General features: G+C 43.5%; 2 protein-coding genes across 2 annotated transcripts; one reads left to right on the forward strand and one right to left on the reverse strand.

The window, feature by feature from the left end:
- Positions 1–2,232: 2,232 nt before the first annotated feature.
- Positions 2,233–2,876, reverse strand: LOC127676070 (sex-determining region Y protein-like). The gene is given in 2 exon segments (XM_052171996.1): positions 2,233–2,381; positions 2,384–2,876. Coding segments are annotated over 2 exon segments (573 nt in total). The 5' UTR covers positions 2,808–2,876.
- Positions 2,877–15,925: 13,049 nt separating this feature from the next.
- LOC127676071 (sex-determining region Y protein-like) lies at positions 15,926–16,569 on the forward strand. Its single transcript, XM_052171997.1, is given in 2 exon segments — positions 15,926–16,418; positions 16,421–16,569. Coding segments are annotated over 2 exon segments (573 nt in total). The 5' UTR covers positions 15,926–15,994.
- The last annotated feature ends 7,960 nt before the right edge of the window (positions 16,570–24,529 follow it).

A 24,529-nucleotide genomic window follows, 5' to 3' on the forward strand; every position in this document is an offset into this window, starting at 1 on the left:
GTATCTATGGCTCTCTGCATATAATTCACACAAAGGAGAAAAACAAAACAAAACAAAAATCAACCACAAATGACATGGAGAACCCTGTAGAAACTCTCCAGAGAAAGATACAGAAGCATCCATTGGAATGGATATATTTGTCTTCATTTGTATTAGGACCCTTTGTTGATTACTGGCATTGAAACGGCACTGAAACACACCCATGAAAAATCAACCACTTGGAAGTCCAGTAGCTTCAACTAACTGTTCCATTGGATTCCAGAGAACCGCCTTTTAACTGATTTACAGAAAAAATGCATCTAAGTTAGTGTTCACAATGGATGGTTTTGAAAATCAACTAAAACACAAAACAGTAGTTTTACAATAGTTTAATTGTTTCAAAGAGTTCAGTACATCAGCTAATACGCCATGTTGTCATATAGCACTTAGTGTATAAGATGTCACAGTCGAGGCTCCATGCCTGCTATTATCTTCCACCCTATGTTTTAGAGTTGTGCCAGGGTTGCATAGACGATTCAAAAGTTTATGGCTAACAGAGTTACTATGAAGGAAACATTATGGGAGATTAATGTGATGAAACTGGAGCAGGCTAACTGAAGGTCTGGGTTTGTAATTTGGTGTCAACAAGTCTATGTGTAGTTCCTTGAGCTCTCTTAAAGAAACTGTAGCAGGGGTTTCTGTGTACACTGTTCATTTCTCATTTAAGCTTGTTTGTAAGAACCAGAGTGGGTAACTTTGAACCATTCCTTAGCTTAACAATCTGGCCGTTGAGCCAATGGGCAGATGACCATTCATCACCTCAAGTATACTTGCCCCCCCTTTACCTTTTGCATTACTATATGTGGCATCTTAAGTGTTGGTACATCCACTTAGCTTGCCTATGTAGCTTGGCGCTTTGTTCATTTTGTTTCTGATTCTTAGCTAGCCCTTGAAAACATAGCTTCGTCTGTAGTGCTTTTATACAAAAAAATTTATGCTGCTAAAACCGTTTATTCTGTAGAGATAGATAATAAAAGAGAAGCAGAGTGTGACTTCTCATGCATAAACACAAGGTAAAGCCTTATTTCACCCAAAGATGTTATAGAGAGCTCAGCATAGGTCAAAGAACAACTGGGCTTTGCACAGTGTGGAGGAGAAGTGAAAAATACACACACACACACACACACACACACACACACTCACCACACACACACTCACCACACACACACTCACCACACACAGCACAGACACGACAGACTTTACATACTCATGATGTAGTTTTGTGTGCTAGAGAGAGACCTCAATAAACAGAAAGATGCCTTTGATCTACAAAGGAGTGTTTCGCATGCTAAAGAGGCACAGCCTGTGTTTTCACAGCATGAAGTTGTGTTATGTTTTTCACAGATGAGTATTGAAGACTTACAGATAAAGAATGGTTTCCATGGTGATGCTGGAAGGACATGACAGCCAGCCCTGACCTGACTGCACTGTGTTTTTCCCTGCTCAGAAATGAGCTTCTGCATCCTAGTCATTAGAATGCTCAACCTGAGTGAAACTTTATATCTGTCCCCTGTGGGGGCTATAGAGAGGTAATATGCAGCCAGGCATCCAGTAAGGGCCCTTGACCTTTGCCATGAGATGCCTGGGAGATCCTATTGGCCAGACAGAAAGATAAGAGTGGGATAATAGGCTGTGAGGAATTAACAGCTGCCTTTGTCCCTGTAAAACCTGCTTATCTGTGGGAAAGGGGATGAAAGGGTCTTGCATTATTACATAACAGGAATGAAAAGTATTTTCTTGCCCAGCTGGATATTTGTAATGTGTCCCCTTGTCATGTTTGCTTCAAAACTCCACTTTACCCACCGTACCCCCCACTCCCCCCCCACTTTACCACGGCATGCCGTATTAGCTCTAAAGCTGTTTGCTGTCGTTGAGCTAGCATAAGAATAAATGCATTTCATTTAAATTGGATCTAAGTCTCTGGTTTCTTCTGTGGAATCAAATGCCACAGCAATGCAACTAGTACTATGTAAAACAAAAAATATGTAGATGCATTTCTAAGCATTGTCCTTCCTTATATACTGCATGTCTTTACACACATTTTGTAACCCAAAAGGAAGAAACTGGAATGGGACCTTTATTACAACAGGAGGGAAGTCAGTATCCAAACCAACTAGGAATCCCAGGCTGTAAAACTATAGCAAGGGGGAGTGTTGGCATAGGTAGGAGAAGAGGCCAGTGTCCTGAGACTGCCTACCACAGGGCTTTACTGAGGTGCTCCTGCCATGGTGTATGCTCACCAGTGATGTCAGCTGTCAGTAAGTAGGTTAGCTGCTGCTGGTGGAACTTGTGCTGCTGCTGGTGTTGCTGATACTGCTGATGCTGCTTCTGTTGTAGTGCATCCCAGTGGGGATGTTCACAGGCTGCAAATAAAAGCTTTGCTGGTTCTTGGAGGACAGGTGTGCAGCTCTAGCCCAGTCTTGTCTGTTTGTGAGGGCGTGTGGGCTCCTGTCCCACTGCAGCAGCTCATTGTACAGTTTTGTTGAGGCAACTGCAGGCTGCAAAGTGCCACTCTTCTGTGGCACTTTAGCCCTCCGATGAGGCTGATATTTATAGTTTGGGTACTTCTCTCTGTGTAGGGTCTTCAGTCTCTGTGCCTCCTGGAAAAAGGGCCTTTTTTCAGCTTCCGTAAGGCTTTTCCACCTGTATCCCAGCTGCTTGCTGATCTCTGTATTTTGCATGCTGGGATTCTGCTGGGCCAACTTGCGCCTCTCACCACAGGACCACACCATAAATGCATTCATGGGGCGCTTGACATGGCTCTCCATGCTCTCAAGACAGTTGTCACCAGTCTCAAAGCTTGTCTCTTCTCCAGAGCTTAAGATATCCTGTGGCTGTGGGGCTGAACACTAACAAGCAAGATCTGAAATGCTGAATATAGTGGAAGAATTATGATTGCAACCAAGAACACAAAAATCAGATGAGAGAGGCAGAGATTCACACACACACACACACACACACACACACACACACACACAGAGAGAGAGAGAGAGAGAGAGAGAGAGAGAGAGAGAGAGAGAGAGAGAGAGAGACAGAGAGGAGCTAAAAGCTACTATCCAAAATGTGTTTGTAACAAAGATTTTAGTATTTAAAGTGTCTAAGAAAATACTTGTCCCTCCTCCCTCAGGACCTCCCTAGTCCAGCCCAACTAATCTACCTTGAATCCACCCCAACAAACCTACACATTGTCAACCAAAACCTCTCTAGTTTGTGAATGGTGTAGACTGCACTCCTTAAAAATCTGTCTCTTTCTCTTTGATCATTCTGTCACAACAAGTATCATACTAATGAGTTTTTTTGCCCTGTAGTGTATATGATATTTAGGATGGACTACCATCAGAAATAAGCAAGCATGCAAAAGTAGTGGAGAGGGTTAAAGATAAGCATGAAACCTATCATTTGTCTCCTTGTCCACTAAGGCAGGCAGCATGGAAAACACAAAGAAATAGTCTGTCCTGGATCAATAGCCCAGTATAAATACCTATGCCGTGAAAGACAGAAACAAAACAAAATAAAACCACTAGTAGTGCACAGACTGAGGTTTGGAGTTTGAAGCTACAAGAAATAAATGTCAGCAAAGATTTCAAGACCTTTGCTTCTTTTCTTTGACGTATCTCAATGCATCATAAAAGTCATTGGTACAAATTACTTACATAGTAATATTATAATTATCTTTTATTAGGATTGGTTTTCTTACAACCTACAGTTGTTGCTGGCAGTTTTCTAATGTTGATCTGAGAACTCTATTATTTACAGATATGCACACACACACACACACACCATAGACACATAACTACTACACAACTACTGCAGAGAGACTCTGATCCCAGACGCTAGAGAGACATTTGCCTCACCTCTTTCCAGGTCCTTGTACAAGACCTCTGGCAAGACCTCTATGTGTGTGTGTTCTATTCAATTGATCTTCCTACCTGTCTCTATACCAATATCAAACAGTTTTTATCACAATTGCTCTGTAGTAGAGCTGGAGCTCAGGGATGGTGATTCTGCCAGGAGATCTTTTGTTGTGGAGAATAGTTTTTGCTATCCTGGGTTTTTTGTTATTCCAAATGAATTTGCAGATTTCTCTTTCTAGCACTATGAAGAATTGACTTGGAACTTTGATAAGGATTTCATAGAATCTGTAGATTGCTTTTAGCAAGATGGCCATTTTTACTATATTAATTCTGCCAATCCATGAGCATGGGTAATCTTTCCATCTTCTGCGATCTTCTTTGATTTCTTCCTTCGTAGGCTTGAGGTTCTTGTCATACAGATCTTTCATTTGTTTGGTTAGAGTCACACCAAGGTATGAAATATTATTTGGGACTGTTGGGAAGGGTGTCATTTCCTTAATTTCTTGTTCAGCTTGTTTATCCTTTGGCAGTTTTCTAATGTTGGTCTGAGAACTCAATTATTTACAGATATGCACACACACACACACACACACACACCATAGACACATAACTACTACACAGCTACTGAACTTTCTACTCTTAAAAAAGGGTCATGAGTCCTTCTGGACTGCAGAGGGACTCTGATCCCAGAAGCTAGAGAGACATTTGCCTCACCTCTTTCTAGGTCCCTGTACTAGACCTCTGGCAAGACCTCTGTGATTTGTTTGAGGTCTACGAAGGCTATTGATTCTTCACAAGGAGAATGTGACTGGCCCAGCAGATAATCGATTCTTTGAAGTGGACTCACTGACTGCAAACTCCTTTTTAAGAATTGCAAAGCTTTGCCTCATACTCACTTACATAATTACAACCTTCCAACAACATGCAGGTTTATATGGCTGTGTGTATGTGTATGAGGGTGGCTCTGACACTGGGGTATGGAAAGCATTGATTAAGTCAAGAGGCTTTTACAAGGTGAAAGCTAAATGCTAGATAAGAATTTCTCACAAAAACTTATTAAGACCCAGGGGCTTAAGAAACTTCAAACTCTTTGAAGGTTTACTGTAAACTACAAGTGACTCTGTATTCTACTCAGGAAGATTGATGACATCTGTAAATTGATCCTCTGAATCTGTTACATGAGAAACATTGTACCTGATTGATTTTGCATTTCCTTGTGCCAAATGGTTATGATAATTGTGCCTGCTTCACTGGTGACATTTTTGACATGGTAATACCAACTCTTCCAGTATAAAAATCCTTGCTTTACAGCTCCTAAATACATTCAGATTCAAACCACCTCTGTGTGTGGTTGTTTCTGTCTGTCACTGCTGAACCTGCTCCTCTCCTGAAATCCAAAGTTCCCCCTGGGATCTGCATCTTCCTGGCTGGGACTGTCCCTGGCAACAATTCACAGATGAGATGATGTCCAAGAAGAAGGAAGAACAAAGTATGGATACTCTGGTCCTTCACAGAAGGATACTTTCTCATAAATACTTTCTCAGTTCATGCTCCTGCATGTAGGCTGGGTGCTTCACCAGGGGCCTACTATCAGGTATACCCACTGCTGAGAAACCCTGGGTTAGGAATGTTCACCCAGGGTTGTACAGGTACCTCGTCCTGTTCCTCTTCCTGTTCCCTCCCTCCCTCTCCCTCTCCCTCTCTGTCTCTCTGTCTCTCTGTCTCTCTGTCTCTGTCTCTCTCTGTCTCTCTGTCTCTCTCTGTCTCTCTCTGTCTCTCTCTCTGTCTCTGTCTCTGACTCTCTGTCTCTGTCTCTCTCTCTCTGTCTCTCTCTGTCTCTCTCTCTCTCTCTCTCTCTCTCTCTCTCTCTCTCTCTGTCTCTCTCTCTCTCTCTCTTAAAGGGTCTGAGGCAGCAGAAGAAACTCGACTTTGTTCATAAGATTCCATTAGAAATGAACTTGCCCTAACAGAGGCATGGCCCTGTCCCTGGCAGCTGCAAAACAGAAACAGCCGGTGCAGCTGGCTGATAACCTAGTAGGCTAAGAAAACATAAGTCTTTCCCAGGTCAAGATGCTCCTTTTGATCTAGGTTCTCTCCCTGTGGTTTAACCAGGTGCTGTAAATCAATTAGCTTAAAGACCAGCATTCCTCTCCACTCTCCTGTAATGCCAAGTCTTGGAAATCCCCACCTGCAGTGTTTTTCTCCTTTATAAACCCCCTCCATAGCCATAAGTGTGACTTTTCCTGCTTTTTAAACCTACTTTCATTGTAATTTGTAGAGATGCCAAAGCATAAGACTTACATAGTGAGCTTGTAAAAAAAAAAATTAAGATTCTGATATAATATTAAAGCACTGTTGGGTCTTAGCACAGGCTCAAAGGGAATCAGAAATTGTGACATTTGCTGAGAGACAATGAGGGTTCTGGGTGATCTGTGTGAGCTAAGTATTTAGTTGGTATAATTGGAAGTAAGGCCATGTCCATCTTTCTCTGAAAGAATTGCTCTTGATTTAACCCTTAGGTAACTGATGTTGGTGATAAATGAAGATAAAAGGAAAATAAAAAGAAAGGATATGAGTGTTCCTAGGTATGGTAGAAGAGAAGGTTTATTGTAGAAAGGGAGAGCCTGGACAGGGACAAGGAATCTGGGAGAGCCTAGATTAAACATTACCCTGGATGTGGCAATGTGATAAGACGTGGGAGTACAGAGTGGAGGGGACAAGGACAGAAGACAGGCACTTGAGAAGCCAAGACACATGACTCTTGGGAGACACAAGCTAGTCAATCCACCTTGCAAAGGCATGAGACCCCTAGAAGCTCCCAGAAGATTGCACTCCTCGCTGTCTCCACATAGTGGTGGAAAGGGTGCCCATTGTGGCAGGGGCCTAGCTAAGAACATTTTATGAAATCAGTCATGTGTTTGAGAAGGAATCAGGAAACCTGGCAGCTGGCCTTATTTCCCAAATAATGTTCCAAGATTTCCTTGGGAAGTCTGAATGTTTTTCCTTGGCCTGGCTGGCATGGGTTGCATAAACTCAACCAGGGAGTAGGATTATTTGGAGGTGTGACCTTGTGGAGTAGGCGTGTTACTGTGGGTGTGGGCTTAAGACCCTCTCCCTAGCTGTCTGGAAGTGAATATTCTGATAGCAGCTTTTAGGTGAAGATATAGAACTCTCAGATCTGCCTGCTTCATGCCTGCCTGCATGCTGCCCTACTCCCATCTTGATGGTCATGGACTGAACCTCTGAACCTGTAAGCCAGTGCCAGTTAAATGTTGTCCTCCTAAGAGATGCCTTGGTCATGATGTCTGTTCACAGCAGTCAGACCCTAAGTAAGACAATGTCCTTCTCTATTGCACACACAGCAGACAAACACAGTCACACAGGTTAACATGTGCACACTCAAATGTGTGCACACCGGCCCTCACATGCACACAAGTGTGTGCATGCACACACACACAGAAACACACACAGAAGGAAAGGAAAAGCAGAAATTCACGTATACATCCATGCAGGCATGCACTAAATCAAGCATGCCTATATGTGGGCAACTGTCCCAAGCTATTCCGACTTATGCTTACTCACAGCCCTAAGGTGGCAGCTGCTGAGAAGGAAAAACAATTAACTAGAGCCTTCCCCTTGAGCTATTGGTGTGAGAAGATCCCCGAGAATACCACAAGATGTTCCTGCCCTAACTGGGGAATGTTCCTGGAGTTAACTCTCAGTGTCCCCACTTGGATGACCTCCTTGCTTCCTGCTTCCATCGCTAGGGGTGTCTCTGCCCTTCCCTCCTTTGCTCTTGTGTGATGGTCAATTCCTTCTCTCTAAGCCTTAAAAACCTGTTCTTCTCCCTGACATTAAATGTAGCCTTGACACAACCCAGACTGACTCTGATTTTGTTAGCATGCTTAGCCCCCCTTTTCTCTTCCCCCCATTTTTGACCCTCAGGTAGTGCCTCTTCGAGACCCTGGAATAACTGGACCTGCTGGACGGGTCAGAGCGGGGCCCAAACCAGGAACCCGAAGTATGGTCAACTACCGGATGACGGAGGAGAAATCCCGGGAAAAGAAGGACCCCACAGACTGCATCACTCGTGAGTCACTGGAGGGCCAGGTAAGTGGCCAAACATTGTCGTCTGATTGTCATTGGGGTAAAAAAAGAGGCTAAAGAGACTTGACTCATAGGAGAAATCAAGCAATCATTCAGGGACAGAGGAATAAGAGTTAAGAAAAAAGATTTAATTAAGTTCTTTTGTTTTGTCATGAAAAAATGTCTTTGGTTGGTTTTAAGTGGACCTGATTTCACCCGCTAACATGGAATAAGGTTGGTAAAGAAATTAATAAGATTTTGAAAACAGGTACAGGTGAACCAATGTCTGATACATTCTTAGTTACTGGGGGCTCATTCAGAGTGCGAATGAGGTCCCTGCTGAATATTGCCTCTGCCCTTTGTCTCCGGCAGCTTCTGTGACCCTGCTTTCCCCTAAAAAGAACTCTCCAAAACCTTCCTTGGTCATTAGAGACAGGTCTGAGTCCCTGCCATCTACTCCTGTAATTTCTCTTTATCCTCTGCTCCTGAGGGACCCATCCCTTGCTGTATGCCCTTAAGTTAAGAGACGTCCTCCCTCCCCGGGGAGAAAGCCAACTTGGAGGAGAAAAGCTGCAGAGAGCACGTAGCCCTCTTAGAGGAGCTACGAGGGACAAATGGTCACTCTAACTTCAAGATTTATTTCAAAGTCAAATGCCTAGAAAAAGCCAGAGCCAAAACAAGCCCCTCCACGTGGCCCGCCACCCTATACCTCAGACCTTTACTGGGTCCAGGCAATCACCAGAGATTGTCCTATATCATCAGCCTTAAAATAAATGGTAAAAGCTTTGAGGGCATCTTAGACTCAGGTGCCAATTCTACTGTGATCTCGCAAAGTGCTTGCCCCACCCCCCACCCCTTGGCCTTTGCAAGCCTCTCTGACCCATCTGCAGGGATTGGACAATCAAAAAAATACTCTCCAGAGCTCACAGTTGCTGATTGGGAGGACAGTGAGGGAAATACTGGCTCTACTCAGCCCTTCGTGGTTCCCGGTCTGCCTGTTAATCTCTGGGGAAGAGACATTCTCTCTCAAATGAAAGTCCTTATGTGTGATCCCAAAGAGGTTATTGCTCAACAAATGGTCTCCCAGGGCTATCTCCCTGGACAGGGATTAGGCAAAAATGGACAGGGGAGACCCATGCAGGTAGAAGTCAGAGACTGCTGCTGAGGCAGCCAGGGAGAAACCTCTCACGGGCAGCATGTGAGACCTGGACTGCAGAGAAATTCCTGGGCTCTCCTTCCCTCTCCACAGGTGTGTGTGTTCAACTAGGCATCCTCCTTCCCCCTTGTTAAATCTTAAACAGGAGAAAAAGCAGGTTGCAGAAAAGCAGTTTTTCCATGTGTAGGACACGGTATAAAAAATAAATAAATAATAATGGCTGAAAAACTATTTCAAAACTCTCCTGGGGAGGACAGGAAAGTGGGAGATGTCCTGTTTTTTCTCTGAAACCTACGGGAGATCTCCTTAGTTCGGGTTAAGATATTTGGATCTCTTTGGGACATCAAGTTTCCTCACTGTCTGTTGTTTGTCTTTTGGTGCACCAAAACTTGTTCATATGTGTGTCAATTTGTGTTATCTATTGTTTTGTTTGGCTGAATGGTTGGTCGTTTTTATGTTTTATGTTAAAAAGAAAAAAAATGGTAAAAAAGCTTTATTTGCTCTCAGTCCTGTCAGTCCTAGTTTACACAGAGGAGGCTAATTTGAGGTGCCTCACATTCATAAGTAGGAGTAAAACACAGCTAAAAAAAAAATATGTGCAGCAGTGGACAATGGTGGTGCACACCTTTAATCCCAGCACTTGGAGGCAGAGCACAGGGCAGCGCATGGTGCGCGGGCACAGGCAATAACAGCGGCCGCCAGAGAGTGCCCGGAACTCTGCGGGCCACAGACAATTGGCCCTGGGCAGCAGCTAGAGACAGAGTGCTAGCGCCTCAAAGTTACTTGGCCTTGCTCCGGCTTGGAGGGACCCCAGAACTCTGCGGGCCACAAGCCGGTAGACCCGGCAGCGGCAATGTGCTCAACTTTTTCTCTTAAAGGACCAATAACTTCCAGTTTGGGAAAACTCTGGTTTACCTCATAAGATTCCTGTAATCGCTTTATTCTTGCTTTTAATTAGGTCTTAATGGTATAAGGTTTTACATATCTTGACTATAGAGTTATAAATTAATTGGCTATGATTTAAAAGGTATAGTGTTATTAAGAAAAGGTTTGTTTAAAACTGGCGATTCAGTGTCAGAGCCATTTTAACTAGCTACACGTGGCATGACGCAACCCAAGAAATAGAGGCCTCTAAGATGCTTCTAAATTGGCAAGGTGTTTTGTGTGACTCTTGACCTGGAGATTAGACTTATAAGAAATATGATTCAAAATAATGTCTCTTTAATAAGTTACACTGTCATACACTTGAACATAAGAACAGGCAGACAAACCTTGCTCTGTAAAAATGTTGTGTTCGCCATTGATTGTTTAGAATTGGGATTTGTTTCCAAAATTTTCTTAGAGTTGTGCTCTAACATTGCAAGGAAAAATTGAGTTACAATAAAAATTGCCACTGTGCCATTGGCTGCTGTTTGAGCCTGTTAAAAGCTCATCATTCTTAACATATTTTGTAATTAAGATAATTTTAAGAATGATACTGCTGTGGCCATTATAGACCTATTGCCACTTTTCCACAAGTTTATAGGCTACAACGGTAGAAGCAAAATTTAACCCTCCAAAATTAAAAGGGAGATCTCAGTGGAAATTTATTTGATATCAAACAGGCTAATTGACTACTATGAAACTAGGATTCTTCCGGGAACCTGGAACTACAGGTTCCTTTGGTTATTCAATCCTCAAGTTGTTGTCCTTGCTGGACTGGACAGGCGGGGTTTGGGTCTGGTCTTAGATAAAAAGCTCAGTTTAGAAGGTGGTTAAGTTTGAGGAACTGCAGAGAATGTCCTTGCCAAGGACTCAAGGTGGGTCCTTGGGCAAAAAAAAAAAAAAAAAAAAAAAAAAAAAAAAGGAATTTACATTTGAATTAATACAAGGCTTGGGGCTACCTCAGTGGAAGCTTGTGAAAAACTATTTTTGCCTTACAGGCCTCAACTAGGGAATGTTTGGCTAAAAGGACATTCCTTACATTCTTATCTGGGTGTGGTTTAAAACGCAGTTCAAAACATTGAAAGGTCAATATGAATATAGAAGATATAAAGGCATTAACATTTGGCCTGTCTACCCCATAGGGTGTTTTTTGCTTTACATTCTGACAATCATAAAAGCATTTGCTTCTAACTCTAAAGAAGCAATAAAACAATTTCATTAGAAGGCTTTTTCCTCAAAGAATGGCTAATAGCCTTACCTTAAATGAGAAAAGTGTTTTGTCTCTTTCTCAATACAAGAAGCTAGGATCTTAAATTCTTCAGTGTATAATGTTCATGGAATGTTTGTTACAGGCCTTTTTTCCTAACTATGGACTTTTAGAAATATTACATAAATGATTTTTAAAGGTTGTTAGAATATATTAATTGGCTTTATCTTATATTAACCTCATCTTAAGCTTGCCCGTGGAAGACCTAAACCTCTGTTTTTAAGGTAAAAAACGTTTGTTCCTTGTTTCAAACAGCAACCAAATTGGTTATTACAAAACACTGATGGTTGATTTATTACATGTCAAGCCATTTTTAGGCAAAATTAATAACTGTTACCTAAAAGATAAATTGTTAAAGATATGCTTCTATACATATATTTTATTGTTATAGATTTATACATGCATCTTATAAAAATGCATCTACTATGGGAGTAAAGCTCATGATTGGATCACATTTATGCTTTTGGGTGTCCCCTTGCTTCAGCACAGATAATTGAATTGGGTGCTGTAGCTATTCTTCTTAAAATGTTAAAAATCAAACTTTTTATTTATATATTAATTATATATATATATATATGTATATATATACATATATATACACACACACACATATATATATATATATATAAAACTCATGGCTTACAATTGCTTGAAATTGTTTATTCTTTAATGCTACTAATTCTTAACTTTTACAATACAAATGCAATTCAAAAAATTAATGAAAATATACATATGACCATTGACAGCTTTTCAAGCTTTCTAGTCATAATTGTTTTTACATATGTTATTTTTTATACTGAATGTTCCAAATCAGATTAAGACAAATATTATAACTGATTATTATAGTCAGTCATTTGAGATGTTTTATTAATAATTTAATATTAGTCATATTACTGAGATTCCTCATAATTCGCAGAGGCAAGATATTATGGAACAAGCTGATAGAACTTTACAACAATATTTTTATAATAAAAGAAGGGAGAATCACATCTCTATATACTACAAAAATTTAAAAATTTTAATGTCAGGGAACTCTAAGTGTAGAGAAGAGGCATGTTTGTGTTCTTTCTACAGGATGCTGCCAGAGTATGCTGATGCTGAGACTTCTCCCTGGCTTTCCACCTTGCTCCCTAGCCTTTTGGGGCCCCTCCTGGGTCTTTTGTTGCTTTTGTCATTTGGCCCCTAGACTTTTAACAGATTAACCAGTTTCAGCTGAAAACCTCTCTTCCACCAACACAGAGGTAGCAACCATTGGCCTTCAGTTCTCCACCCTTGCTGCAGGCACAGAGCTTTCTTGGTTCCATAAGCAGTAGAAAAGTCAATGTCAGGGAGGGTGACCTCCTGCTCCTAATAGTGGCTGAGGGCCATAAGCTGTGAAGTAGCCAATGACAGGAGCCAGATGCACACCACCTATTGGCTGCAGGGTGACTCCATGATGGGATTATTGTGAGTCCTCTACCTGGATGCCCGTCACACCCACCAAGGGCCTGATTAACCCATTGGAGTGGGATGTGATGCCAGGAGTGGGTGCAACTTACATAGCCTAAGGCAGAGGCCCTGCCCTCCTAGGATCTAAAAAGGCCTAGTTACTGCTGTGCTGGACGTGGGGGCAAAACCACCTAGCCTAAAACAGGCTCTCCACCGACCCTCTTTCCATAGCCACCCCCAACTTAAGAAAGAAAAAAAGAGGAGATGTGGGGAACCGTCGTCCCAAGCTATTCGGACTCTGTAAGCCTTAAAACCTGTTCGTCTCCCCAATATTAAATGAGGCCTTAACACAACACTTACTGACGCTGATTTTGTTAGCGTGCTTGGCTTCCCTTTTCTCTTCCCCCCATTTTTGACCCTCAAGGTAGTGCCTCTTTCAGACCCTGGAATACCTGGACCTGCTGGACGGGTCACCTATTCTCAGAGACACTTAAGCAGATTATCCCCATAGTAATCACATTTGTAAGATATCCAAAGCCATGCAAGATTGCAGAGAAAGTCTTCTTTATGCCAAGTGCTCTGGTCTCAGTCATTCAACAGCATAGGCCACCATAGACAGCAAACACGGTGACCTTCCATCTCCACTGATGCCCTACCCAATATCTTCTTACACATCTGCTCTCCCCTGAAGTGTGAACACCACTAAGGATATTGATGTGGCCCAGCAGCCTGGGATGCCCTGGATCACAGCCTGTCTGCTTCCCAGGTGACTACTGTTCCTCTCAGCTACATGTCTCTTGAGCCTCTCCTGCACACTGCTGGCTTGGGCATTGACTGAGCCTATTTAGGACTGCAGTAGCTCCAGTCCCTCCATGGGGAATGGTGTTTTGCTAGACCACTCCCAGGCTGTTCCCACAGGCCTTCCTGAACCTTGTCTCTGGCCTCATCCTCTTCTTGCCTCTGGTCTTCCTGCACTTGGGTGTCCACCTCCACCACCTCCTGGACTTCCACCATCAGCAGTAAGGCCTCTTCACCAGGGAGTGCTTCAAATCCCCAGAATGTTGCCACTTGTTGCTGCCAAGGTGCCCCATGCCAAGGGCTTCAGAGGTTGCAGCATGGCCGCCTTGAGCATACGCTATTGGTGTTCTGTTCAGAAACTTTCTCCCTGTACCGATGTCCTCAAGGGTCTTCCCCAGTTTCTTTTCTATTAAAGCTTTGCAATTCTTAAAAAGGAGTTTGCAGTCAGTGAGTCCACTTCAAAGAATCGATTATCTGCTGGGCCAGTCACATTCTCCTTGTGAAGAATCAATAGCCTTCGTAGACCTCAAACAAATCACAGAGGTCTTGCCAGAGGTCTAGTACAGGGACCTAGAAAGAGGTGAGGCAAATGTCTCTCTAGCTTCTGGGATCAGAGTCCCTCTGCAGTCCAGAAGGACTCATGACCCTTTTTTAAGAGTAGAAAGTTCAGTAGCTGTGTAGTAGTTATGTGTCTATGGTGTGTGTGTGTGTGTGTGTGTGTGCATATCTGTAAATAATTGAGTTCTCAGACCAACATTAGAAAACTGCCAAAGGATAAACAAGCTGAACAAGAAATTAAGGAAATGACACCCTTCCCAACAGTCCCAAATAATATTTCATACCTTGGTGTGACTCTAACCAAACAAATGAAAGATCTGTATGACAAGAACCTCAAGCCTACGAAGGAAGAAATCAAAGAAGATCGCAGAAGATGGAAAGATCACCCATGCTCATGGATTGGCAGAATTAATATAGTAAAAATGGCCATCTTGCTAAAAGCAATCTACAGATTCTATGAAATCCTTATCAAAGTTCCAAGTCAATTCTTCATAGTGCTAGAAAGAGAAATCTGCAAATTCATTTGGAATAACAAAAAACCCAGGATAGCAAAAACTATTCTCCACAACAAAAGATCTCCTGGCAGAATCACCATCCCTGAGCTCCAGCTCTACTACAGAGCAATTGTGATAAAAACTGTTTGATATTGGTATAGAGACAGGCAGGAAGATCAATTGAATAGAACACACACACATAGAGGTCTTGCCAGAGGTCTTGTACAAGGACCTGGAAAGAGGTGAGGCAAATGTCTCTCTAGCGTCTGGGATCAGAGTCTCTCTGCAGTAGTTGTGTAGTAGTTATGTGTCTATGGTGTGTGTGTGTGTGTGTGTCTGCATATCTGTAAATAATAGAGTTCTCAGACCAACATTAGAAAACTGCCAGCAACAACTGTAGGTTGTAAGAAAACCAATCCTAATAAAAAATAATTATAATATTACTATGTAAGAAATTTGTACCAATGACTTTTATGATGCATTGAGATACGTCAAAGAAAAGAAGCAAAGGTCTTGAAATCTTTGCTGATATTTATTTCTTGTAGCTTCAAACTCCAAACCTCAGTCTGTGCACTACTAGTGGTTTTATTTTGTTTTGTTTCTGTCTTTCACGGCATAGGTATTTATACTGGGCTATTGAGCCAGGATAGACTATTTCTTTGTGTTTTCCATGCTGCCTGCCTTAGTGGACAAGGAGACAAATGATAGGTTTCATGCTTATCTTTAACCCTCTCCACTACTTTTGCATGCTTGCTTATTTCTGATGGTAGTCCATCCTAAATATCATGTACACTACAGGGCAAAAGAACTCATTAGTATGATACTTGTTGCGACAGAATGATCAAAGAGAAAGAGACAGATTTTTAAGGAGTGCAGTCTACACCATTCACAAACTAGAGAGGTTTTGGTTGACAATGTGTAGGTTTGTTGGGGTGGATTCAAGGTAGATTAGTTGGGCTGGACTAGGGAGGTCCTGAGGGAGGAGGGACAAGTATTTTCTTAGACACTTTAAATACTAAAATCTTTGTTACAAACACATTTTGGATAGTAGCTTTTAGCTCCTCTCTGTCTCTCTCTCTCTCTCTCTCTCTCTCTGTCTCTCTCTCTCTGTCTCTCTCTGTCTCTCTCTCTGTCTCTCTCTCTCTCTCTCTCTCTCTCTCTCTCTCTCTCTCTCTCTCTCTATCTCTGTGTGTGTATGTGTGTGTGTGTGTGTGTGTGTGAATCTCTGCCTCTCTCATCTGATTTTTGTGTTCTTGGTTGCAATCATAATTCTTCCACTATATTCAGCATTTCAGATCTTGCTTGTTAGTGTTCAGCCCCACAGCCACAGGATATCTTAAGCTCTGGAGAAGAGACAAGCTTTGAGACTGGTGACAACTGTCTTGAGAGCATGGAGAGCCATGTCAAGCGCCCCATGAATGCATTTATGGTGTGGTCCTGTGGTGAGAGGCGCAAGTTGGCCCAGCAGAATCCCAGCATGCAAAATACAGAGATCAGCAAGCAGCTGGGATACAGGTGGAAAAGCCTTACGGAAGCTGAAAAAAGGCCCTTTTTCCAGGAGGCACAGAGACTGAAGACCCTACACAGAGAGAAGTACCCAAACTATAAATATCAGCCTCATCGGAGGGCTAAAGTGCCACAGAAGAGTGGCACTTTGCAGCCTGCAGTTGCCTCAACAAAACTGTACAATGAGCTGCTGCAGTGGGACAGGAGCCCACACGCCCTCACAAACAGACAAGACTGGGCTAGAGCTGCACACCTGTCCTCCAAGAACCAGCAAAGCTTTTATTTGCAGCCTGTGAACATCCCCACTGGGATGCACTACAACAGAAGCAGCATCAGCAGTATCAGCAACACCAGCAGCAGCACAAGTTCCACCAGCAGCAGCTAACCTACTTACTGACAGCTGACATCACTGGTGAGCATACACCATGGCAGGAGCACCTCAGTAAAGCCCTGTGGTAGGCAGTCTCAGGACACTGGCCTCTTCTCCTACCTATGCCAACACTCCCCCTTGCTATAGTTTTACAGCCTGGGATTCCTAGTTGGTTTGGATACTGACTTCCCTCCTGTTGTAATAAAGGTCCCATTCCAGTTTCTTCCTTTTGGGTTACAAAATGTGTGTAAAGACATGCAGTATATAAGGAAGGACAATGCTTAGAAATGCATCTACATATTTTTTGTTTTACATAGTACTAGTTGCATTGCTGTGGCATTTGATTCCACAGAAGAAACCAGAGACTTAGATCCAATTTAAATGAAATGCATTTATTCTTATGCTAGCTCAACGACAGCAAACAGCTTTAGAGCTAATACGGCATGCCGTGGTAAAGTGGGGGGGGGAGTGGGGGGTACGGTGGGTAAAGTGGAGTTTTGAAGCAAACATGACAAGGGGACACATTACAAATATCCAGCTGGGCAAGAAAATACTTTTCATTCCTGTTATGTAATAATGCAAGACCCTTTCATCCCCTTTCCCACAGATAAGCAGGTTTTACAGGGACAAAGGCAGCTGTTAATTCCTCACAGCCTATTATCCCACTCTTATCTTTCTGTCTGGCCAATAGGATCTCCCAGGCATCTCATGGCAAAGGTCAAGGGCCCTTACTGGATGCCTGGCTGCATATTACCTCTCTATAGCCCCCACAGGGGACAGATATAAAGTTTCACTCAGGTTGAGCATTCTAATGACTAGGATGCAGAAGCTCATTTCTGAGCAGGGAAAAACACAGTGCAGTCAGGTCAGGGCTGGCTGTCATGTCCTTCCAGCATCACCATGGAAACCATTCTTTATCTGTAAGTCTTCAATACTCATCTGTGAAAAACATAACACAACTTCATGCTGTGAAAACACAGGCTGTGCCTCTTTAGCATGCGAAACACTCCTTTGTAGATCAAAGGCATCTTTCTGTTTATTGAGGTCTCTCTCTAGCACACAAAACTACATCATGAGTATGTAAAGTCTGTCGTGTCTGTGCTGTGTGTGGTGAGTGTGTGTGTGGTGAGTGTGTGTGTGGTGAGTGTGTGTGTGTGTGTGTGTGTGTGTGTATTTTTCACTTCTCCTCCACACTGTGCAAAGCCCAGTTGTTCTTTGACCTATGCTGAGCTCTCTATAACATCTTTGGGTGAAATAAGGCTTTACCTTGTGTTTATGCATGAGAAGTCACACTCTGCTTCTCTTTTATTATCTATCTCTACAGAATAAACGGTTTTAGCAGCATAAATTTTTTTGTATAAAAGCACTACAGACGAAGCTATGTTTTCAAGGGCTAGCTAAGAATCAGAAACAAAATGAACAAAGCGCCAAGCTACATAGGCAAGCTAAGTGGATGTACCAACACTTAAGATGCCACATATAGTAATGCAAAAGGTAAAGGGGGGGCAAGTATACTTGAGGTGATGAATGGTCATCTGCCCATTGGCTCAACGGCCAGATTGTTAAGCTAAGGAATGGTTCAAAGTTACCCACTCTGGTTCTTACAAACAAGCTTAAAAGAGAAATGAACAGTGTACACAGAAACCCCTGCTACAGTTTCTTTAAGAGAGCTCAAGGAACTACACATAGACTTGTTGACACCAAATTACAAACCCAGACCTTCAGTTAGCCTGCTCCAGTTTCATCACATTAATCTCCCATAATGTTTCCTTCATAGTAACTCTGTTAGCCATAAACTTTTGAATCGTCTATGCAACCCTGGCACAACTCTAAAACATAGGGTGGAAGATAATAGCAGGCATGGAGCCTCGACTGTGACATCTTATACACTAAGTGCTATATGACAACATGGCGTATTAGCTGATGTACTGAACTCTTTGAAACAATTAAACTATTGTAAAACTACTGTTTTGTGTTTTAGTTGATTTTCAAAACCATCCATTGTGAACACTAACTTAGATGCATTTTTTCTGTAAATCAGTTAAAAGGCGGTTCTCTGGAATCCAATGGAACAGTTAGTTGAAGCTACTGGACTTCCAAGTGGTTGATTTTTCATGGGTGTGTTTCAGTGCCGTTTCAATGCCAGTAATCAACAAAGGGTCCTAATACAAATGAAGACAAATATATCCATTCCAATGGATGCTTCTGTATCTTTCTCTGGAGAGTTTCTACAGGGTTCTCCATGTCATTTGTGGTTGATTTTTGTTTTGTTTTGTTTTTCTCCTTTGTGTGAATTATATGCAGAGAGCCATAGATACAGGACAAGGACCTCATTGTTTCCTTCATATGGCCTTTGGCCATACATAAACTTTCTCTTCTTCACCTGGACCTACATGTTACATATCTTCCTTCATCTCTTTCTCTTCCACCTCCTCCTCCTCTTCCTCTTCCTCCTTCTCCTCCTTCTGCTCATTCTCCTCCTCATTCTCCTCCTCCTCTTCTCTTCCCCCTCCTCCTCTGCTTCTCTATCCTCCTCTCTCTGTCCTTCCTCTTTGTGCACAGAGTATACTTGTGCAAGAAAGCTTTTGAGTTAATTCTGGCTTGAGTTTTGCAAGCAGTGCGCTGTCTAGGATATAATTATAGCTCTTTTCTCCAGAATGCTCACCCCACTAGCTGCTTAGAGGTGAGTACTGGAATTGATGGCTATTCTTGGAGAGCTTGTGAGATGCTGGTTTTTTGTTAGATACCATCCCCACACCTCTGCTTGATACTTCCTGCTATGACCATTTTCATGGCCACACCAAGAAGTCCCAACCAAGGCACTGACCACAGCACCAATATCTGGGAGAAACTTCTACAATAATGGTGAAATTGGGGCTTACATAACAGGAACAGCTCAAGGAGTCCTGACATACTTTGTTCTATCACCCAACTTTTAAAGCTATAGAGCAAACAGATATACACACATGAAGAAGTCATAGAAAGGAGGAGAGTTGCAAGCAAATTGCATGAGATTTCACTGAAAATCTAAACCAGACAGGATAAACTACAATGTAAGTACCAAGTATCCTTATTATTTTGTTTGTTTGTATTGTATTTCCACAAAGAGTATATTGAAATTTTGGAATTGTGACGAGAAGCATTGTTTTTGCCTTTTGAACCAAAATGTGTCCAGGGTTTCAAAGCATTTAATGGCACAAACTGTGAAATTAACCTGGTATTAGCTAATTTTGTTTAACTAAAGAACTTTCTTTTATCTCTGAAATAAGCAGCTGTTGGTTCCTGGATATTAACCTCCTACTGTCCATGGACTGTAAGATCCTTTGTTCTCTGATACTTGCAATGCAAAGCAAAGCAATGCAAAGCAAAGCAAAGCCAATCACCATCACACACAATACACACACAAACCCTCTCTCTCTCTCTCTCTCTCTCTCTCTCTCTCTGTTTCTCTCTCTCTCTCTCTGTCACTGTCTCTGACGTTCTCTATTAGAAAAGATTCTCTAGGATTCTGCTTTTCTGGAAAACTTTCATAACACCTGGCTTTCAACACCACATCTGCTTATTATAAAGATAAGAGAAAACTCTAAATGAAGTCCAAGAGCTCTTTCCTACTGAGCCAGAACCATAGCTTATGATTATGTCATTCTCAGTTGTTCATCTTTAGAAATAGTTCAAATGCCACTAATAAAGGATTTCCAAAACGTTAGTGATGGCAAACTTTGATTTCCAAATACAGTGAGGTTGACAAAGAAAGTGGTGAGGGGCTCATTATGTGGGCAGGGAAAGGGGGACTCCGTTCGGGTGATGGCCAGTGAGCATTTAAAATTGGAACATAAAGTATTTATGGAGGTCAACAAAACAGGAGGCATGTGTATTCCCAGGAGAGTGGATCTGCACACATACAACCTCTGTTCAGCCAAGTAAAGAAATGTAAGGCCCTGAGAGCTTGATGCCCTTGTGACCAAGATACATTTCTAGGAAAGCCAGTGTGCTTGCTCTGTGCTCAACTTTGATACTAGGAGCATGAGGGGGTGATGCCATGTTGAGCGTTGGCAAGACAGAGAGAAGTCAGATGATCGCCAGGAAAACCCATCACCCTCTTGCCTGAGAGCTGCTGTAGGGAAACAGAGCAAGGAGGAAGGAGCACTAGTCACACAAGTGAGGCTGGCATTTGTTCTGTGCTGAGAAGGCAATAAAGGGCATGATTGTCCTTTGTCTGTGGCCTTCCTGGGAAGAGTGAGGCTGATGGGCATAGAGGAAACACCCAGGGTCCCCAGGTCGATGTAGCCCAGGACCTGGACATTTCTATTAGCCTATGTGACCTTCAACTTTGCAGGGAGACTTTTGCACTGCCCATTCTTGGGAGATTCGAGACTTCTGCTTTCCCTTTCATTCTGAGAAAAGATCAGAATGTTAGCTGTCCAAGGGCAGCGGGTATGTGTACCTGTGGAATGCAGGTATGAGAAATACGTTGACATAGAGCCTGCCTCTGTCTAGAACAAATCCCTGAGAAACTGAGCCATGTAGGAGACTTTCCTTGATAACCCCTCCAAATCCATGTTGGGTTAGTGGTGAGGTATTCTGGAATTGAGAACTGTGCCATTTGTAAGAGATCCCAGGCCTGGGGTGCCTGCTGAGGCTTTGGATATAGGGGCGGTGTTGGTTGGTAGGTCTGAAGCAACCCAAAGGAAGAGTGGACCCACATCTGGATCCCCACAAGCAACAGTCACTGCTAGCACTTATCCATATCCAAAAGACATCTGAATCTCTGTAAGATGTACCAAGTGATCTACATATCTATAAACACTTGTGTGTGTGTGTGTGTGTGTGTGTGTGTGCATGTGTGTGCATGTGTGTGCATGTGCACACACACACACATGAATCAGATAGACACACAATCTGTAAAGCATAGCAACTAACTGCAAGGAGAAATAAAAGCAAGAGGGTGCATTCTCAGTGTAGTAATAAGGTAAAGATGTACCATGGGGGCAGGGGTGGGGGTGGGGAGAAGGACTATCCTATTTTGTGTAGGAAGAGCAGGTTTGAGACACAGTAGAAACTGCAGGCATTAGGACTCAGTGTGGAAATCATCTGCAGTTTCCCTCCCAGCTCTGTTAAGCTCAGGCTCTGGGCCTGCCTATATATAATCTTACAACTTGGAGCTGGATGGCTATGTTGAGAGGGCTTAAAATGAACTGGGAGGAAGGGTGTAAGGATAGGGAGGGGTTAGTAGTTTAGTGGGGGAAGGATTGAGTGCCTCAGGAAGGTGGATCAGGGAGTGGGCCCAGGCCCTTTGCCATTTTCTTTGTGAAAATTATCATAGGTCTTGGAGACCTTAAAATTGAACGTTTAAAACTGTGGCCAGAGGTGGCCATTTTTCCGAGAATGCGGCCACGTTTGAGTGGATAACTGAGTTTGCTGGGCTGTAACTTGTCAAGACAGAGCTTTAGAGTCCATTTTTAAATTTGGCATAAATTTGACATGGCAGGCAGGACTGGTAGGGTGTTTTATCCCACTGCCACCCAGGTTTAGTAAAGATGAATATGAGCCCAGTATGGCATCCCCAAACTCATAAGACTATGGAGGGACTTGTCTTGTCAGTCAAAAGCAGGGAGGTGCCTAGAACCTCCAAGACTTTGAGATCCAGAGAAGGAATGAGAAGCTCCCACAGCTTCTGGGTTCTGGTCAGGGCTCATCATCTCAATCCGACCAGGATGGACGGTTGGTTACCTTGCCATGCAGAATTTGTGTGTGTGACGAAAGCAATCCAAAGCTCTCTTATCTTGAGGACCACAGACTCTTGGGAGGTCAGAGGAAGAGTCTGAGGGAGATGGATGGAGTGGAATCAAAGGAAAGCTGAAGGGACTGTGAAGACGTTGGGCTGACAGAGAGTACTAATGAAGTCCCAGGAACTGAAATTATACCTTCACAGGAAGGCAGAGGCCACAAGAGGACAGAGGTCTCAGGGCACTAAGGTAGCCATTAGCCTATGTAATGTGCTCAGAGGCTGTGTGTGCTTCCATATGAATGACTGCAGAGGAGCATAAGGAAAATGAGGCAGGGAGGCATACAGACTCAATTTCATCAGGCCGACGCTGGCTTATTGGAACAGCAGTGAGAGGCAGGACAAAAGTTAGCTGCACTTAAATGTGATGAGGCAGGCTGACTCCATGACAGGCTTCAAGTAGGCAGCTCAGGGGATTATGCCTAAAAACCCAGGCCTTAGGCATCTAGTCAGAAACTGCCCCACCACCTGGCCTGAAGTAAGGACAATGTGTCAGCAAGAGTTCCCAGCCCTCGCACCCAGGTAATACTTCTGGAATGTCCCTAAGTGATAGAGTCACCTACCCCTGAATTATTCAGCAACAGATTCCAGGTCCCATGCCCTGATAATGGTTTGGAATGTCCCTAAGAGATAGAGCAGGATAAGGTCAGCTACCCAGGAATTCCCCTAATGGGCTTTAAATCAGGGCTGCTAGCTCACTCCAGCACCTGTCTATCTTAATAATGGGAGACCTCAGCATGCAGGACTTCTGCAGAATGAAACAACCTTTGCATTTATATACTGTTTATTATCATCCTTCAGTGAATCATGGACCCGTACATTTAGGTACTCATTCTGTGATTCACTGGAGACCCCCTGACCGTTACAGTGGAGGATTTTTCTGATCAGTATGTCCAGGCACCTGGTTGTCTTTTATCTTGTCCATATCTATGCTTCTATTTCTCGGTTAATTCTGCTACAGTTTTAATCTGAAGGCTAAGAGGGGCAAGAATGGGCTCCTATTTTGTTACCTGGCCAGGCGTAGTGGAGGACTCCCCTTCCCCACTGCCCCATTGCTTCCCCCGACCCCCATTCCCTAACAGAAGCAGAACTGGCTAGTTCTCATCTGGATCCCGAACTGGCTGTGAGTCTATGGGCCTCCCATGAGCAGGGAGGAAGACTGTCTGAGACAGGCTTTTCGTTTTGGTTTGGTTTTCTGGAAATGTCCTTCTGTGTCTGTCTGTGTGTATTGTGTTTGTGCTTTGTGTCCTCTTGTACGAATTTTTCTTTAATTCCTAGGATGGGACAGGCATAAAGCACACCACTGCCTGGTCCCGAACCATTTTAAGGACTTAAAAGGCAGCGGCACAGAAGATCCGAGTCTGGTTGTTCATGCCCACACACAGGAATGAATGGCCCACCTATGGTCTGAGGAGGGGACTTTCCATCTCCCCAGCATTTACAGGGTGAAGAAGGCTTGGGGCCATCTGGACCAAGTGCCAGGTGGCAATACCTGGTTGAGAGGCCTCCTGTTTGGATGAGACCTTTTTTGTTACAGGTCTCGCTGTTCCCCACTCTTCTTCTTCTAAAGGAGGGTCTGCCTTGGCCTCTTGTCTTGTTTCCTCTTTCTGCTCCCGGGGAGGATCTCTGTCTGCCTCCTTATGTTCCTGCTCGTACCACCTCTGTCTCTGCCCGCTGCCCAACCAGCACAGGCAGAGGGAAGATCAGCCCCTGACTCCTCTGACTCCCCTTGGAGTCCTCCTCACATTCTGGCCCATACTCCCTAGGAGACAGATTCTACTGAGGCCTTGCCCCCTCTGGGCTAAGGGGCCCCCAGATGCTCAGGGGAGACAGTTCATGACATATGTGCCTTTTGCCAGGAAGTTGCAGAACGCCCACCCCCATGTTTACTTAGATCATCAGCCCTCACGGGTCTTCTAGATTCGATCATGGCGACTGGAGATGCCAAATCTTTTAAGTTCAGACTCCATGGTAGAGAACCTGACCTAAGTTTGAACTGAGGTAAACTAACAGGCTGGTGCCTAGCATTAGTTTTCAAGTCGGCCCCCCAACAACACCTGAGTCTAGCTCCAGTCTCTAGACTAGCTAGACCATCATTTCCAGGTTACACCCGCAACACGACCAGCATCTCCAGGTTATTCGCCCAACAGAGCTGCACCCTCAGATGGCCTGGTGGCCAGCCCCTTGCCTAACCACCACCAATGTAGAAGGGAACAGAAATTAAGCTTCTGAAACGTCCCCCAGCACCAGCCAATTATGTTACA

Source organism: Apodemus sylvaticus, assembly GCF_947179515.1.
Source record: "Apodemus sylvaticus chromosome Y unlocalized genomic scaffold, mApoSyl1.1 SUPER_Y_unloc_2, whole genome shotgun sequence".
In the NCBI taxonomy this organism is placed as follows: Eukaryota; Metazoa; Chordata; class Mammalia; order Rodentia; family Muridae; genus Apodemus; species Apodemus sylvaticus.